At 43.4% G+C, this 15,889-nt stretch overlaps 1 protein-coding gene across 1 annotated transcript in view; it reads right to left on the bottom strand.

Moving 5' to 3' along the window:
- Nucleotides 1–15,889, bottom strand: part of KCNH5 (potassium voltage-gated channel subfamily H member 5) — a 153,211-nt gene that overhangs the window by 106,802 nt on the left and 30,520 nt on the right. The window contains exons 5-6 of the mRNA XM_030949319.1: nucleotides 6,694–6,809; nucleotides 1,362–1,754 (exon numbers count right to left, since the gene is read on the bottom strand). Coding sequence (XP_030805179.1) covers nucleotides 1,362–1,754; nucleotides 6,694–6,809 — 509 coding nt within the window. The remainder of the gene's footprint in view (nucleotides 1–1,361; nucleotides 1,755–6,693; nucleotides 6,810–15,889) is intronic.

The following is a 15,889-nucleotide window of genomic DNA, read 5'->3' as shown; positions in this document are numbered from 1 at the left end:
TGAGAATTAAAAACAAACAAACAACCCCACTAAACGGTGTTCTAAGAAAAAACTGCTAAAATGTTCAAAAATGAACAGAGGCTTTTTCATCTGTTTATGGCCCTGAAGATAAAAACCTCTAGAGAAAAATTAAAACAAGTCCTAAAGCCATTACAGTTCCATTTTAATAATGAATTTCTGTACACTGACTCGTGCATGCATTATTTGTTGTAGTTATTGCTTGATTTCTGTATTAGCTTATGCCACAAGCTCGACTGCATCAATGTTAACACTCTAAGCAGTTAAAAAGCTTTAATTCAGCATCCATCTACGATATTTATGTTCTCTCACCTCAAACAGTTTCTCAAATTTTAGCTGTAGTTGAATAATTGTACCAAAGAATGGAAATAAATCTCTCTCTCAATCAAACATTTAAAATGGCATTAAAAAAATTACAGCCTGGTTCTAAAAGCAGTCCTAGGGCAAGATTTAAAAAAATGCTTATTCAGAGTCATTCCCTGCTTTCATATAAGTAGCAAATTTGTCACCAGCTTCAGGCAGAGCAATAACAGAACTGTAATCAAGGCCTGCAATGGGTCAGAGCTGCCCAAAGACTGAGCTGAAAAGGAAGGCTGTGACAGGGGACATCCCAACTGGCTCAGCCCACTTTGACAGGGATTTGCACCAATGGTTTTGGATGACATTCAAGCCATTCTAAAACCCCCATCTCTAAAATAAATATCCACATGCGGTACTGGAACTCTCAGACCCCTCTCCACCAAGACAGGGATGTCTTGCTGGTAAATCCCAGCAGCTCAAGGCCACCCCCCTGTACTTGCACAGAACATGAGCTACCTCACTGGGCGATGCCTCTGGTTTTAGCTTTTGTATTTTTCAGATTCTGTGCTGCTTTAGTGTGTAGTTCTGAGTTATATTAGGGGATGGTGAGCTCTATTCACAGAGTAGGGAGACAAAACAATGCCTTCCCTAGATGGGCCAAGGACAAATGATCCAGACCTGAGGCCCAAGAACACAAACAACATGGGCTTAAGACAGAAAAAGAAGGATGGGAATTCATGGGCTGGAGCTGTAATTGGACAATTAACTCCAATATGCAAATGGACCAGAACTTATAAAAGTGAGAGACCCCCTGACCTGTTGTCCATTTTGTGACCATTTTGGTTCATCTTGGGTGTAGCCCTGGCTGGGCTCTTGTGCTGCCCAAAGGTGGATCTATTGAGGCCTCCTAATAAATCCCTGCTTTATTCTTTAACTCTGCCCAGCCTCTGTTCTAGGTCAGCCTTCACAAGGCATCAGGGAAGAAGCTTCTAAATGAATCCTTAGTTAAAACAACCCTTTTGAGCCAGACTACAGCCACTCACCTCATCCACATTCTCAAAGGCATTGATGATGTCATATGGTAAACAGGACAGAAGATCAATCACAAACCACGTCTTCAGGTAGTTCATCCTTATGAGCTTGGGATCAGATATAACCTCTCCCCCAGGGCCAACAAAAGTGGTGTGAAAGTTCAAAACAATGTCCACCAGAAAAATAACGTCCACGACGCTGTCCAGCACCAGCCAGGCAATGTTGTTCTGCTTTGTCTTGAAGGACACGTTATATGGAACCATGATTGCTGTGTAGAAGGTTAGAATTAGGATGACCCAGTCCCAGGTGGTCTTAAAAGCACAATAGTGGAGTATAATGTGTGGTGGAGTCTTTGGAGCTTCTTGCTTGTACTGAGGAAGAATATCAGATCCCAGCTGGAGAACCTGTAGGAGGCAGAGAGGCAAATGTTACTGTTTTCAGTGAATAGGATCCAGTGAGGGGTCTTACAGACTTCTGTGAGGACCAGCAGAGATGGGACTGTGCTTGTTGGACATTGCAAGGCAAGCCACAGTTTCTAAATAATCTGATTTATTTAGGACGTGTAGATGCAGCTATCACTCAATGAATGGGAGCAGCATGGCATCTGAGGATATTCCTGCAAAAAGGAAGGTCTTTGCAGATGGACTGAGGGGAAACCATGCCAACAGCAAGGGAAGAGAGGCTCCATACAGAGGTTTTGGGTACTGCCACACCAGCAGATGCTTTGCAGTTACGAACATAAAATCATAGAATGGTTTAGGTTGGAAGGGACCAAAAAGATAATCTATCTCCAACCTTCCTGCCACGGGCAGGGAATCTTCCAATACATCAGGTTGTTCCAAGCCCTATACAACCTGGCCTTGAGCACTTTCAGGGATGGAGCAGCCACAGCTTCTCTGGCAACCTGCTCCCATGCCTCACCAGCCTCACAGAAAGGAGTTTCTTCCTAACACATAATCTAAACATGAACACTCATTCAGACTTGTAATAGTTACAAGACTAATTCTTTGTGCCTGACCTCTTTTTTAAATCACTGCTGAGCCAGAGCAACACCCTATCAAAGGTGACCCCAGCCTTGCTGGCTGACCTCCTAAAATGAGGCACCATGTGCACAACCTCTGCCTAAAACCCTGCCAATATCACACTTCCTTCGTATTTTCTTCAAAAAGTTGTTGCTCTCACAAGCTCAGTATCACTAGCGGGTTCTCCTTTATTTCCTGTAATTAGTTCTCATTTTTTCTGCATAGGACTATAATCTCCTGCATGCTCACTGCTGTAAAACTGTGGAACTGGAAACACTGCAAAAACCAAGCCAAATTCACTTAAGGCATTCCCAGCTAATCTAATTACCTCTTATCTCAGTCCAACACAAGAGACAAAAGCACAAAGGAACACACACGTGGCAATTTATTGCACTAAAAACTGAAAGATCCGTTTGGGGATCCATCTGGGGATCTGAGGTCCGTATGGGATAAAATAAGTAATTACAGCAACTTTAAAACTCATTTCAGCCCTACACCTGCCCCATACTGGGTGATGCACCATATTTCCAGGATTGAAAATAGCAGCCTCAGATGTGTGAAGCTGATGAAACACAGGATCCTTCCTCAATGGAGTAAATGGCTCTGAATAAACTGTATAATAACTAAGAATATGAACTCAAGCACCACAGATAGGGATTCTCCATTAATTCTTTGCAGTCTTGTCTTTTAGATATTTTTAAGAGAAAGCTGTTACTGAGATCAGACAGTAAAAGTTTGGCTCTGCTGAAAATCTGTTCTCCAGGAAACACCAAGGGACAACTACAGCAGCCTCCCTCCTTCTGAGATGGGGAATGTGGCTTCACAGGATGTCAAATCTGGGCCAATGTCAGGCTGAAGGGATGCAAACCTGCCCCTGCCTACCTGGTCCCACCCTCCCTCAGCCCATATTTAGCAATCAGGATCTGTAGGGAGAGTCAGTGGAGCTGACACGAGGAAAAACTAACTTGTTCCATTAATTAGCCATTTCTTTTCTACAGGGTCAGCAGAATTGCACAGATTTATCCCATGGCCAGAAAAGCACTGCACCCACTACACAGGCAGCAGTGGGAGAGCAGCAGAGACCTCCAGGAGCCCGTGGCTTCTCCCTTTGCCAACAGCCTCATGTCCCACCAGCCCCAGTGTAACCCAGAGCCCTCTGTGGAGTGGTGTGGTCCAAAAGGCACTTGCCAGAGACAAGCACAGATGCCAAATCCCTGGTCAGACCTATAAAACATCAAACTCCAGGTGTCCCTCCCCCAGTGCCCAAGACAGACTCGCTGCCAGCATTTCTATACTCCTATAACCTCTGCAGGACACTGAACTTGGTGGTGGATCCATGGGGTTTTCCCTGGAATTAAAGCAGCAATCAACACAGTCATTTTTTCACAGCAGCCTTGTGAAAATTTCTTTCAAAGTGAAAATTTCCACCTGCACTTAACACACCATTTTGGCTTTGCCTCATAATTTGGTTGTTATCTCCAGATATCTCTTTGGACACATCAGTGCCCAACATTTTGCTGATAAATCAGCACTGGGACTTCTTTCCCTGGTTTCTTCAGGCCTGTTTGTTCCTTGCCTTGTTCACTGGGGCAGGAGCTGGAAATGTCCTCACTAGAGCTGCAAAAATAAACTACTTAGGGCTCAAGCAGAATGTGATTAACATATGCTTGATAGTTCCCTGTGCCTCTGGTGGTGGAGTGCTTGGGAGCTCCCACGATACTGTAAAAGCATAATTATTATTCTTAACATAATCTCATGCTGAGTTTGACATGGTGAGTGGGTGGCAAGTGGCTGTGGAGACCACTGAACTATAATGATTATTTCTTTCATGCTGCATGGATTTTTAACCACCAAAGAATACACAATATCTTGTTAGTCAGCTGCATTCACCACAGACTGTTTGAATTATTCCTGTGTACAGCTAATAAAAATGACTGGTAACTGTTAAGTCTGATAAGGTGAGCGGCACATTCTGCAAGGGATGAGCTATGGAGGTAATGCTCCTCCTCTGATACAGAAATATGGAAAATGTGGCCTGTGCAGCAATGGTGAACCCCCCTCAGTCTGCCTTCCTCACAGCACTTTGCCTTCAAAGCACTTTCCAGCCATAAACTACTTTTAAGAGAGGAGTTTGCACATTCTCCAAGCAACTTCTCCTGAGTACAACCTCATCCCAGCTATTCCTGAGCACACCTACTCCCTTACCTGAGGTTTTGCTGCTGCCTGATCTAAATCTCCCTTGCCTTTTTTTTTTTCCTCTAGCTGTAGTGGTCCTGGTGAACAATTTCCAAGAATGGCTGTAACTGGATTTACAGGACACTGAAATATCATGAATTTGAAAAGCATGAGGTGTCAGTAATCCAGCATTTATCCCAGCTATTGGTATGGGATCATTCAAGCGAAAACGCCACACTGCCAATACCTGAAAACTGTGGGTTTTCATTATGATAACTTGAGATTTTTATTATCAAAGTTCACTAAAACCAGAAAGGTAATGAAAACAAAACACCAAAAAATCAAACATTTAAAGCTGCTATCAGTTCTACCTCAAGGAGAATATCAAGTAAGGGAGTAGGTGTGCTCAGGAATAGCTGGGATGAGGTTGTACTCAAGAGAAGTTGCTTGGAGAGGGTGCAAACTCCTCTCTTAAAAAGTAGTTTATGGCTGGAAAGTGCTTTGAAGGCAAAGTGCTGTGAGGAAGGCAGACTGAGAGGGGTTCACCATTGCTGCACAGGCCCCATTTTCCATATTTCTGTATCTGAGGTGGAGCATTATCTTCATAGCTCATCCCTTGCAGAATGTGCTGCTCACCTTATCAGATTTAACAGTTACCAGCCATTTTTATTAGCTGTACACAGGAATAATTCAGACAGTCTGTGGTGAATGCAGCTGACTAACAAGATATTGTGTATTCTTTGGTGACTTAAAATTAAAAATCCATGCAGCATGAAAGAAATAATCATTATAGTTCAGTGATCTCCACAGCTACTTGCCAGGATAAGTTCTCTGGCACAAGGACTGTCTTTTTCAGTAGCTCATATATTTTGACAATGTATTTTTGGCCAATTTATTTTTCATTATCAATGGACATGAAGATGAAGGCAGTACCTCTGTTTTATAGGTATTCACTTGTTGCACCACCTGCACTGTTAAGGAGATATTTGCAACCTGCAAAAGAGTTCATTTCATCAGTTCTGAAGATAAAAGTGATGAGGGAAATATTGGAGGAATGGCTTTGCAGGAACGTCAAGATCAGGGTATACATGCAGGCTATGGGAACCCAGACAGGGATGCTTCCAAAGAGGTTTCTCAAACAACCCCATTTTTCTGGGAGAGGGACTCAAGGACATCAATCCTGGTTCCATGTCACTGTGAGACAGCACAGTAGAGAAGCACACTGTGCACCCCAAGTTAAGGAACACCCAGGAAGCTGAGGACTGTGTGCACAGAAATAGTGTCATTTAAGTAAAAGTGACCTACAGAGAGTGCTTTTATGACCTGTCCTGAACATGTGAGTTTGCCACGTTGGTGCTGCTTTATGACGAGTGGAGGCGAGGCTGAAAAAACTCAGAGTTGGAAATATTTTCCTCTAAGAACATCCTTTGCCAATGGGAATTAGGGTGGGTTTTCTTCCCCCCACCTCCCCAGGAAGGGAGCAGGCTGGTGTCCACCCCACTGTCCTGGTTCAGGGCAAATTTTGGAGAGAATGCCCAGAGGGGCTCCTCTAGGAAAGCAGATTCAATCGGCCCCTTCACCCAACCGGTCCTGGAGAAAATACCTCCTTGGAGAAAAGTGGAAAAAACCCTGTTTATTAAACAATAACACCTAAACAATATTAAACAATAAAACCCCTTGCTGCTCCAAAAGAGATAACAAACTGAGATAGTCCCCTCCCTGCGTTGCAGCTCAGCTCACTCAGTCTCTCATCAGTCCCTCAGTGCTGGAAATGCCGCGGCCCAGGCCTGGCCTGGTGGGCCTCAGGAGGAGCTCTGGGTGCTCTGCTGGTGTTCAGTCCAGAGCAGGTTTAAACAGCTCCAAAGAAAGGGGAAAAAAAACCCCACAGTCCAGGGAACTTCTTTGCCTCAGCTAGCTAAACTAACTAAAACAGAGGAGAGCTTTGTCCTGCTGTCTGTCCATCCACAGACAACACAGGCCAGGAGCAGGAATGTGGAGGAGTGAGTGCAGCGCCTGAAAACAAACTGTGCTTCTTCTCTCCCACCTTCACTCTCTGCAACAAGCCTTAAAGGTGCAAAACTTATTATTCAGAACAAGATGATGGGGGATAAAAGCATCATCTAGTCAACCCAGGACAGGCACTTACTTCGGCCAAGCGGGAGTGCTTGTGCACCACCTCAGCCTTGTTCATGGGCGTCAGCTGCTGCAGCACGCTGCGGCTGTTGGTCAGCGCCCGCGTCAGCCGGGCAAACTTGGTCCAGCCTGCAGGGAAAGAAGGGAACCGTGTCAGAAATCACATCAGAACTACCCAGGCACCATGCAGTGCTAGTAAAGATCCTTTCTGCTCAGCGATGTTCAGTCTCAGACATGAATGGTTTCTCTAAATTGCCGCACAGAGGGACTGCAGGCTCCGCGCCTAAAGAGCTTGCAAAAGAGGGAAAATGCTGCTCCTTCAAGGCAGCACAGGTAAATGTGAAAGGAATCAAATCATTCTTTCTTCTGCCTTCTGGAGACATTGTGTTAGAGGGATGACATCCCGTTTTCAGCCTTCTGGGGACATTCTCTGCTGCTGAAATCTAATTCTAAGCCACTGAAGTTCAGGAAAAAGCTTCCCAAGCCTGCAAATCCTGCTGAAGGAAAATCCTTCCCAGCTACAGAAAGGCTCCTGCTGATTCAGGACCACTGGAGCAGCCCCAGAAGTCTGATCCTTAAGTCTTTACTGGTTTTTGCCCCAGCTAAACTTCAGGGACAAAAATAAACTGGAAAAAAATTTTAAACACTGCACCACCAGCAATGCTTCAAACTAAAAGAAAAAATACCATTAAGCATTTGAATTCAGATTAAGAACTTGATTTCAAATGGCATTAAGAAATAAATATAGCTATTATACTAATGATAAACATCTGCTTCAATTGTAGCCTGGGACCCACACACTGAGCTGCCCCTGAGGAACATTTTCCTGCAGCACCTGGCAAGGAGCAGTTTGTTACTGAGAGCTGCACCAGCCCAGGGACATGTCAGCAAGTCATTCCTGCTGGAAAAACACCCCAGCGTTTGTGATGGTGTGGATGCATTAGTTGATGGGGCAGATGGGTGCAGCAAAGAAAACACCAGGATTTTCAGCAGTGTAGCACCTCAGTATTAAGCAGGAGAACTGGAAATCCAGATATCTTTAGGAAGGAAACACATTCCCAAGGACACAGAAGCAGATGCTGAAAATTCAGTTTAGCCAGGTATAATGTCATTTTTTACCAGAGAGTTGTGGATAAAATATCAAACAAGTTATAGACAGGAAAGGGGTTCAGGAGAAGGTTTAACTTTCATTTAATTTGAATACTGAGTAGGTGAAAATTAGGAAAAATATTCGTATTTGAGAAAGGAAACATAGCATTTCTACGTTAGAATCATCACAGAATCACAGAATGGTTTGGGTTGGAAGGGACCTTAAAGATCCTCTCATTCCAACCTCCTGTCATGGACAGGGACACCTTCCACCAGACCAGGTTGCTCAGAGCCCCATCCAGCCTGGTCCTGAACACTCCCAGGGATGGGGCACCCACAGCTGCTCTGGGCACCCTGTGCCAGTGCTAGGCTTATTTTTAAATGCCTTATATTTTAAATGCCTTTAAATTCCAAGTCAGGGACTTGGAATGTTAAGGGAAGCCCTGAGGGAGACAAAATAGCAAACAGGGAACAGAAAAGACAGTAAAACTTCAAGAAAAAAATGATGTACAAACTTGGCTTTGCCATTTACCACATACATATCACATTCGCACAAATGTAAATCCATTGTTCATCATTTCACAATCAGAACAGCCTAAAATATCATGACACACCACCAGCACTGCACAAACATTTGTGTCTAGCTATTTATACATGACCTCAAAAATGCACATAAAAAATTCACTGGGAAAAGGTAAAAAATAGAAGCATTTTATTAACTTTTCAAATGTAAACTTCAAATGTGGGCTTTGGATATGTTTCATGCTTCTGGAGCTTACAGGGATATTCAATTAGGAATATGCCCTTTTCCATTTAACAAGGTCAAGGCAGAATACAGTGATCTGTGAACTATTAATTTCTATTAAAAATCCTTGCACTTTTCCTTCTCCTAATTGTCTCTAAAACTGCAGATGCTTTAAGTCAGAAGTCAGAACTGTTCTTTATTTTTCTAAACCAGCAATTTCAAAGACCAAGTGAGCCTGGTAACAGCATTGTGACAGCTCTGCCCCAGCATTTCTAGTAATTGCTGGAGGCCACGTTGCATGCAGGTGATTTATTTTGGGTCACTGCAAACACACAGCAAGAACCAGGGAAAAAGAGCAGCTCTTCTCCAGGAAGGTGTTCACTTCCAGTTCTGGGCAGGTACTCAGTTATGGTCCTCTTCCCCTGGAAAAATATTTCCCTGTGGTCCATAAGGACAAATATGGGCCAGTCCCCAACCTTTATCTCATCATCCTGCCTCACAGCTGATACAAGAGTGATGGAAAAGTGCTCAGCAAAAACAAAACCACCACAGACAAACTGCTGGGTGCAGCCCAAATCACTCTCATTTGTCACATCCCAGTGTTGTCGCTACTCCAGCTCCTGACAGGGACATAGGGATGTCCAGCAGGGAGAGGTAAAAGCCCTGTACCTAAGGAGGTACAACTCCATGGACAATACATGCTGGGAAGTGGTTTGGCAGAAAATGGTGTGGGGGATTCCCAGAGGACTGAGCTGAATGTGTCCATGGTGGAAATCCTTGGCTGAGTGAGACACAGAACTGCCAGCAGGTCCAGGAGGGTGATCCCTCCCATCTCCTCCTCACTGGTCAGGCCAGCTCCTGCAGTGAGGAGGATTTGGAGAAGAGTCAGAGGCTGGCAATGACAGGAGATGGCTTCATGTACCCTCTAGAAATCCTCTGTCATGGTGCTTTGCAGGCTGAGAGATCCCTCTCATAAAAATACAGGGTTTTAAATGCCTCTCTATAAAAGCAGAACTGGTAAGAAATCCCTTGTCACTTTTCTAGGTAAGAAAAGCATCCGTCCTGCATAACCACAAATGCAGAATTCCTGGGGAAGTTAGGGACGATGGAGCAGTAAGCTGCACACCAGACAACAGCAACTCTTTTGCTGTAAAAATAAAAATAAAGGAAAAACCATTATTTTTTTTCAAATCCTTCTTTACCACCAGTGAGATCATCAATGTCATGTGAAAGAAAGAAGCCACACATTTTAGCATTCAAAGTTACCACTCTGCTCATCTGTGTGACCTCTTCTTTTCACAGGACAAACCATTTCATCGTGTCCTTTCTCCACCAAGACCAAAGCTTTGCTTTGTGCCACAGCAGACCTTCTGCAAAACCCTCCCAGCCTCATTTAGAGACTTCACATTTTCACATTTCTTTCAGCCCTGTGAAGCCCATGATTCTGGACACTGGAAGCCCAGAATACACTAACATGACTTTTTTCTCCAATTCAGCACCAAGTCCAGAATTATTTTACCTGCTCCAATCTACCCATCTGCAATAGTGTGAAAAAAGTACCAAGTTTTTTTGTTTCCTATTTACAACCCAAGAGAATTAAAAACACAGCAACAGCAAGATGCTGGGTTATGAGTGGGAAGGTGAAAATGCACACAGGCTGCCTTGTGTCTGAAATAATCTGCACAGGGTACATTTCTCTCTTTCTTGACCTTGTTGTAGACTAGACAAGTTCAGAATTATATTTAAAACCAATGTGTATGTTTAAATAGACCAGGGAAAATTTGCATAGCTGCCTACTGCTGTCAATGTTTCTTCAAACGATTCTCTCCTTTCTTTTCCTCTTTAGACAGACACTTGAAAAGAATGATAATTTTATCCCAAGTATTAGTGACCGTCTGTCCTCACAGATATTTTCAGTCTGGAAGGAGTAAAGAGGATGCACAAATAGCAGATGCAAGAGGGGCAAAACCAAAAATGTACTTATGAGAAAATGCAACACTTTTGATGCTCTCCAGGTCAGCTGGATTGCATCTTTCTTCCCCAGCACTGCCTGAAAAAAAGCACCCTGAACTTGCACCACTGCACTCAGGTTTTTGGGAAAAAAAGCATCATCATCAGGTCTCACACCAGATCAGGTCAGCAGCTGCTTCTCCTTACAAGCAGTTAAACTGGGTGTTCCACACAAAGATGTGAACCACCTTGAATGGAAAACTCTGGAATAGCTTATAAATAAAATTATTGTTTCCCCTGGTTCTCTTTAATTACTTTCTTATCCAGAGACAAAATAAGCAGCATTTGTTCCCCTGCTTTAAAAAAAAACCACTCATGATCTGCATTCACTCTCAGGATCCAAAACAATGATCTCTTAAACTGGAACCTAGCAAAATATTTGCCTGTTTCTATCCATTACTCAAAGTAAAATTACTGCATTCTCAGTAAACTGGAGGTTTAACAGTTACAAGAACAGGACATGAAGAAGGCAAGCATGCTGATAAACATGGGCTAAAACTTCTCTCTGCCTTGGCCCAGCTGTAATGCTGCCCTTCCAAGCAGGCAACTTCCTTCTTCCTCCATGCATTTTAGACAGAATTAAATATTTTAATCCACTATTCTCCATGCCTCTTGCCCTAAACCAGACTGCCAATTTGACAGCCCTCTGACCGTGGGTCTAACTGAGACAGAGATGACTTTGTGATGTCCTTCACACAACAGCTGAGCCAGAGGTTTCTCTGAAGAGAAATAAAAACAGGAATACCAAATTAATTTTTTTAAAAGGTATTTTTTCTAAACCTTAGATGCTGTGACACTGGTTGAAACTGTTGATGCTGTGACAGGATTCCTGGGGGAGTGCAGGAGCACGGGGGGGGAGGAAGGGAATACTCAGGTGAAGCAGTCAGAGCACCCAAACACCTCCTCAGAGGAGGAAAAGCTTTCCAGAAGGGTCTGAGGAGCTCATTTAGCCACTCAGTGGTTTATGAATGTATAGATTCATGCACCACTACAGAAACTTCATGGTGCCTGAGGGGGAAATGGTATTTCAAGGTTACAGCTCAATCCTTTTGTCCCTCCATCACCAGAATGTCCAAAATATCCCACTCACAGCACGTGCCTTTCCATCAGCTCCTCCTCCAACAACAGCAGTATTATGCCCACACATCTCTCTCCCTGAGATCCCAAATCCATCATTCTGTTTTACACTGCACAGCTGGGATGGGCACATCTGTGCAGCATCTCTGGGATGGGCACCGCTCTGTGGCAGCTCCTCTGCACAAACCTCCCTCGCTGCTTTCTCTGTGTGCAGATTCCTTTCCAGACTCATTTAGAGGCTTCACATTTTCACATTTCTGCCAGCTGCACCCTGGCACTGCCACAGGGACCTCTCTGTGCCCTTCTGGTCACCAGCCTGCTCCCCAACACCACAGCCTGCAGATGGGTCCAGCACACAAACACCCCCAGGCAGCTCCAACACTGCTCCTCATCCCTGCTGCCTTCCCTGGGCAGGGAGAAATGCCAGCCAGGTCCAAGATGTTGACGCAGTGTATGGCAGAGCATTAAAAAAAAAAAAAATAAAACCAGAGTAAAATCTGTCCAAAGAAAGTGCAGCAAGGGAGGCTTCCCCAAGCAGAAGTGATGCTGGAATGGATGAGACAGAATCATTGAATCGTTTAGGTTGGAAAAGACATCTGAGACTCTTTCCTGAAGGTTATGTGGAGACAAAACCTTGGAATCAGAAGGATTTCCAAGCTCACAAAGCTCACAAAACAGAAAATATTTTCAAATATAGCTAAATGCAAGTGATAAAACCTTTAGAACTCTCACCACAATTTAACTAGGAGTTGAAAATTTGCAGTCTCTCTGACTGGGTTTGTGTACAGTTCCAAATGCAGATCTAACCACCCAGCTAGCAGCCACACTGAAAAAAATATTTCGTTCATAAACTACATTATGTTATTTTAAAGCTAAATTCATACATCAGAGTTTATGAAGAGTTTTAAATCTCAAGGTGAAATGTTAATGTCCTTTATGGTGCACTTGCTCTGAAAAACCTCGACATGACTAGCTGCCCCTAATAAAGCATTAATGCAGCTCTACTGGGTTGCAATTAACCTTTTTGTCAGGGTTTGTCTGGTCTTAAATAATGGTGACTTTTAAATCAGTATAACAGGGAACTATCCCCTACCTTAGATTTCAGGGAATACACTTGGGTTAAGAAGTATATTCAGTGTAAAAAAAACAATTGCAGAGGGCAACTCCAGCAGTGCTTGTGTTGATTCCTGCCTTCAGGAGCGCAGGGAACAGACCCCAGCCATGGGAAAATTGTTCTGATGTCATTGAGAAGCACAAAACAGTTAACATGCAGAATGCTTAAATAATACATAATTTATGACTTACCCACAAGAGCAAAGAGCTGGCACTGCTCAGAGTTGGGAAGTATGGAATTCAATTGGTAACACAGATCATCCTTTGGCATAAATAGTTAGCATGTATAAATCCAAACTATTTCTAGACTCTCCAGCAGTAAAATCATGACAATGGCTGGCTGCTTGCTCTTTACTGCAAGCAAAGTATGTCTGAAAGAGTTCACTGTCTCTCTGAAAAACTTGATAATCCCAGCATTGGGTTTTTAGAGACAGAGGGGAATAAACAAGATTTCTGAATAAACAGCTTAATAGTCAAACAATGTTCAATCATTCCCATGGTGCAGTAAAAATATTTCTGGACTTAGAGTCTATTAAAATGAAATTCAAAATATTGGGATAAATTTCTGGAATTGAAACCCTGTGTGTTCCACTGTCTGAAAATGCACTGCACTCCTGGGATAATTTTTACAGCCAACCTCCCTTCTTGCTCAGTGTTGTCTTCCCAGTTACCATCCACCCACTGCAACTGCTGGGGAGCTCAGTATGGATGAAGAACTAATGGGTAATCTTGGGCATATCATTTTACCTCTCTGAGCTTCAGCTTCTCCTCCTTAAAATGAAGATAATGCTAATTACCTAATTTGCAAGCCATTTTGAGATCTACTGATAAGGAGAGCTAAGATTTATATAACTCTAGACTACACTAGGCATACATTTTAAAATTACAAAATATTTTTTAATTTAATTCTCAAATAGCCTTAAATGTACAGTGCCCAACTTCTTACATTTCACTTTTCTGCAAATAAGGCTAAACTTTATACACAAACACAGGGCCACTGGGGTATTACTTGCCATAAGTGTACAAAAACAGGTGCAATTCTGGGGAAGAAGAAGGGGAAAAAACACTAATTACTGTAAATATCAGTTAACTGGCTTTTACAAGTTGGTCAGATAGCAAAGTGCTCATCCCATCCCATCACCTCATCCTGCATTTGAATCACCCCAGAGACACTGAATGGTCAAAGCCTCTTGCAGAGCAATCTTCACCAAAGTGACCCTTGTGTGACACTCTCAGCAAGATATTGAGACCACACAGTTCAGTAAATTATAGGTTAAATGGGTGAAGAATTTATTATTTGGCAAGTATCAAACAAGGAGCAGTGGGAAATAGTAAAAATTTATTACTGGGATCCTTCTGGACACCAGTGGCCAGGCATCCTATCCAGTGCTTATCTCCAGGGTATGAAAGCCCTTATAAAATGACTGATAGAAGTGTCAAATGACAGGAGGATTAGAGGAATGTTAAACAGCACTGAGGACAGTCAGGATGATGTGTTTGATGCCTGGGCACGTGCCATTAAAACGTGTTTTAAATGGAAAACAGCCATCCAGAGAAAAGCAATGAAAATTGTAACTCCAGCACAGGAGGGGGAAATGTCCCAAGCAAAGAACAGGTCTGAAAAGGATCCAAAGGTCTTGGTAGATGAGCAATTCAGCATGTAATTGGCTTTGGCAAAAAGTCACCTGCTCTTTGGATACATAACAGTAAGAACTGGGCTTGGAGGCTGAGCAATGAGCAATAATGAGGAATTAGCTGGAAACCCACCTGGCCACAATAATGGCTGCAGAAACTCACTGGGGACCTGGGAGGATGAAATCCAGGCCACCACAGCTTCATCCCTACTGCTGCCAATGAGCTGGATTAAAGGGCAGCTAAAATATCCACGTATCTGCCATCACCAGACCTCCAAACTCAGTCTAGACAGAGGTTTAAGGAGCTGAACTCATTTACTTTATCAAATGGAGCACAGTGATGAGCTGATTATATGTGTAAGTGCCTTAGTGGCACTTTCTTAATACAGTGGGAAAGAAGACATAAGAAGATGCCACTTCAAGAAGCTGAAGCCAGGCTAATTTGACACTTCTTTAATGCCAAAAGCCTAATGGAGAAGCACAAAACATAGTAAGTAATGTAGTGGATGCTCAGCCTCTTCTAAATCAATACTGGATGCCTCCCTGGAGGGGATGGTTTAGTTACACACAAGTTCATGGGTTCAGCAGAGGAGCAACTCAGTGAAGTGGAATGCCCTGTGTTACACAGATCAGACTTTTAAACCCCACTACATTCATACTTATTATTTTAGATTTGGCTAATGATGAGTGTTCAGTTTTCTACACACAAAGTGTATCCATCTACAAACAGCTTCTGCTTCAAAGATCAGCTTCCAGTTTAATTCAATCTCTCACAGGGCTAGATTTCATTTCAATGGGATTTCATTTTCATTGCACATTAAACTTCCAGAAATTTGCAGACAGTTAATGTGCATTGATGGGTTGCTGATGGAGCACATAAAGGGCTCCAAAGGCTGTATCAGATTCAGAAAAAAAGAATTTCATTTCTGTGAAAGAAACTAAACAGCCCTGAATATGGAAATGGAAATTCCCTCTTCCTCATCACGGCGGGTCTCCGGCAGCAGTAAAGCAAAAAAGGATACAGAGGGGGAAGAGAGAGTGGAAATAAGGCCTTGGAGCATCACTCCTGAAAGGGAGGAAGCAAATCTCTCTGTGACTATTCAGCCTGTGCAGTGTCTGCAGAAAGTGCCAGCAGCACACCACTGAAGACATAACAGGGATGAATAACAGGGATGCTGGTCCTGCAGGAACAGGAAAAAAGCGACCTTGGAAGGTCTTCCAGGTAACTGGCAAGCTGTGCCTATCCCAAATGGATGGTTTAAAACACTACCTAAAATAGTATTTTATCTGAATATTATCTGACTATCTAAACATTAAAGAGATTCTCTCTCAGCATCATTGCACTGAGTTGTCTGCTCTTGGCACTGAAAACCCACCTGGTGTTCTGGCAAATGCCCAGTCTTGTCACCCCTCCCAAACCAAAGCCCTTTCTCCCAGCCCAGGAGTCTCTGGATGCTGCACTCTAGACCCAGGGGAGAATGGAGAACTGCAGGTGATCTCCCTGCTGCCTGGAAGGGAGGGAAACTGCAAAGGAAGCAGCA

The sequence above is a fragment of the Camarhynchus parvulus genome, chromosome 5 (assembly GCF_901933205.1).
Source record: "Camarhynchus parvulus chromosome 5, STF_HiC, whole genome shotgun sequence".
In the NCBI taxonomy this organism is placed as follows: domain Eukaryota; kingdom Metazoa; phylum Chordata; class Aves; order Passeriformes; family Thraupidae; genus Camarhynchus; species Camarhynchus parvulus.
The sequence above is the reverse complement of the archived record's forward strand: the minus strand, read 5'-3'. Positions and strand labels throughout refer to the sequence as shown.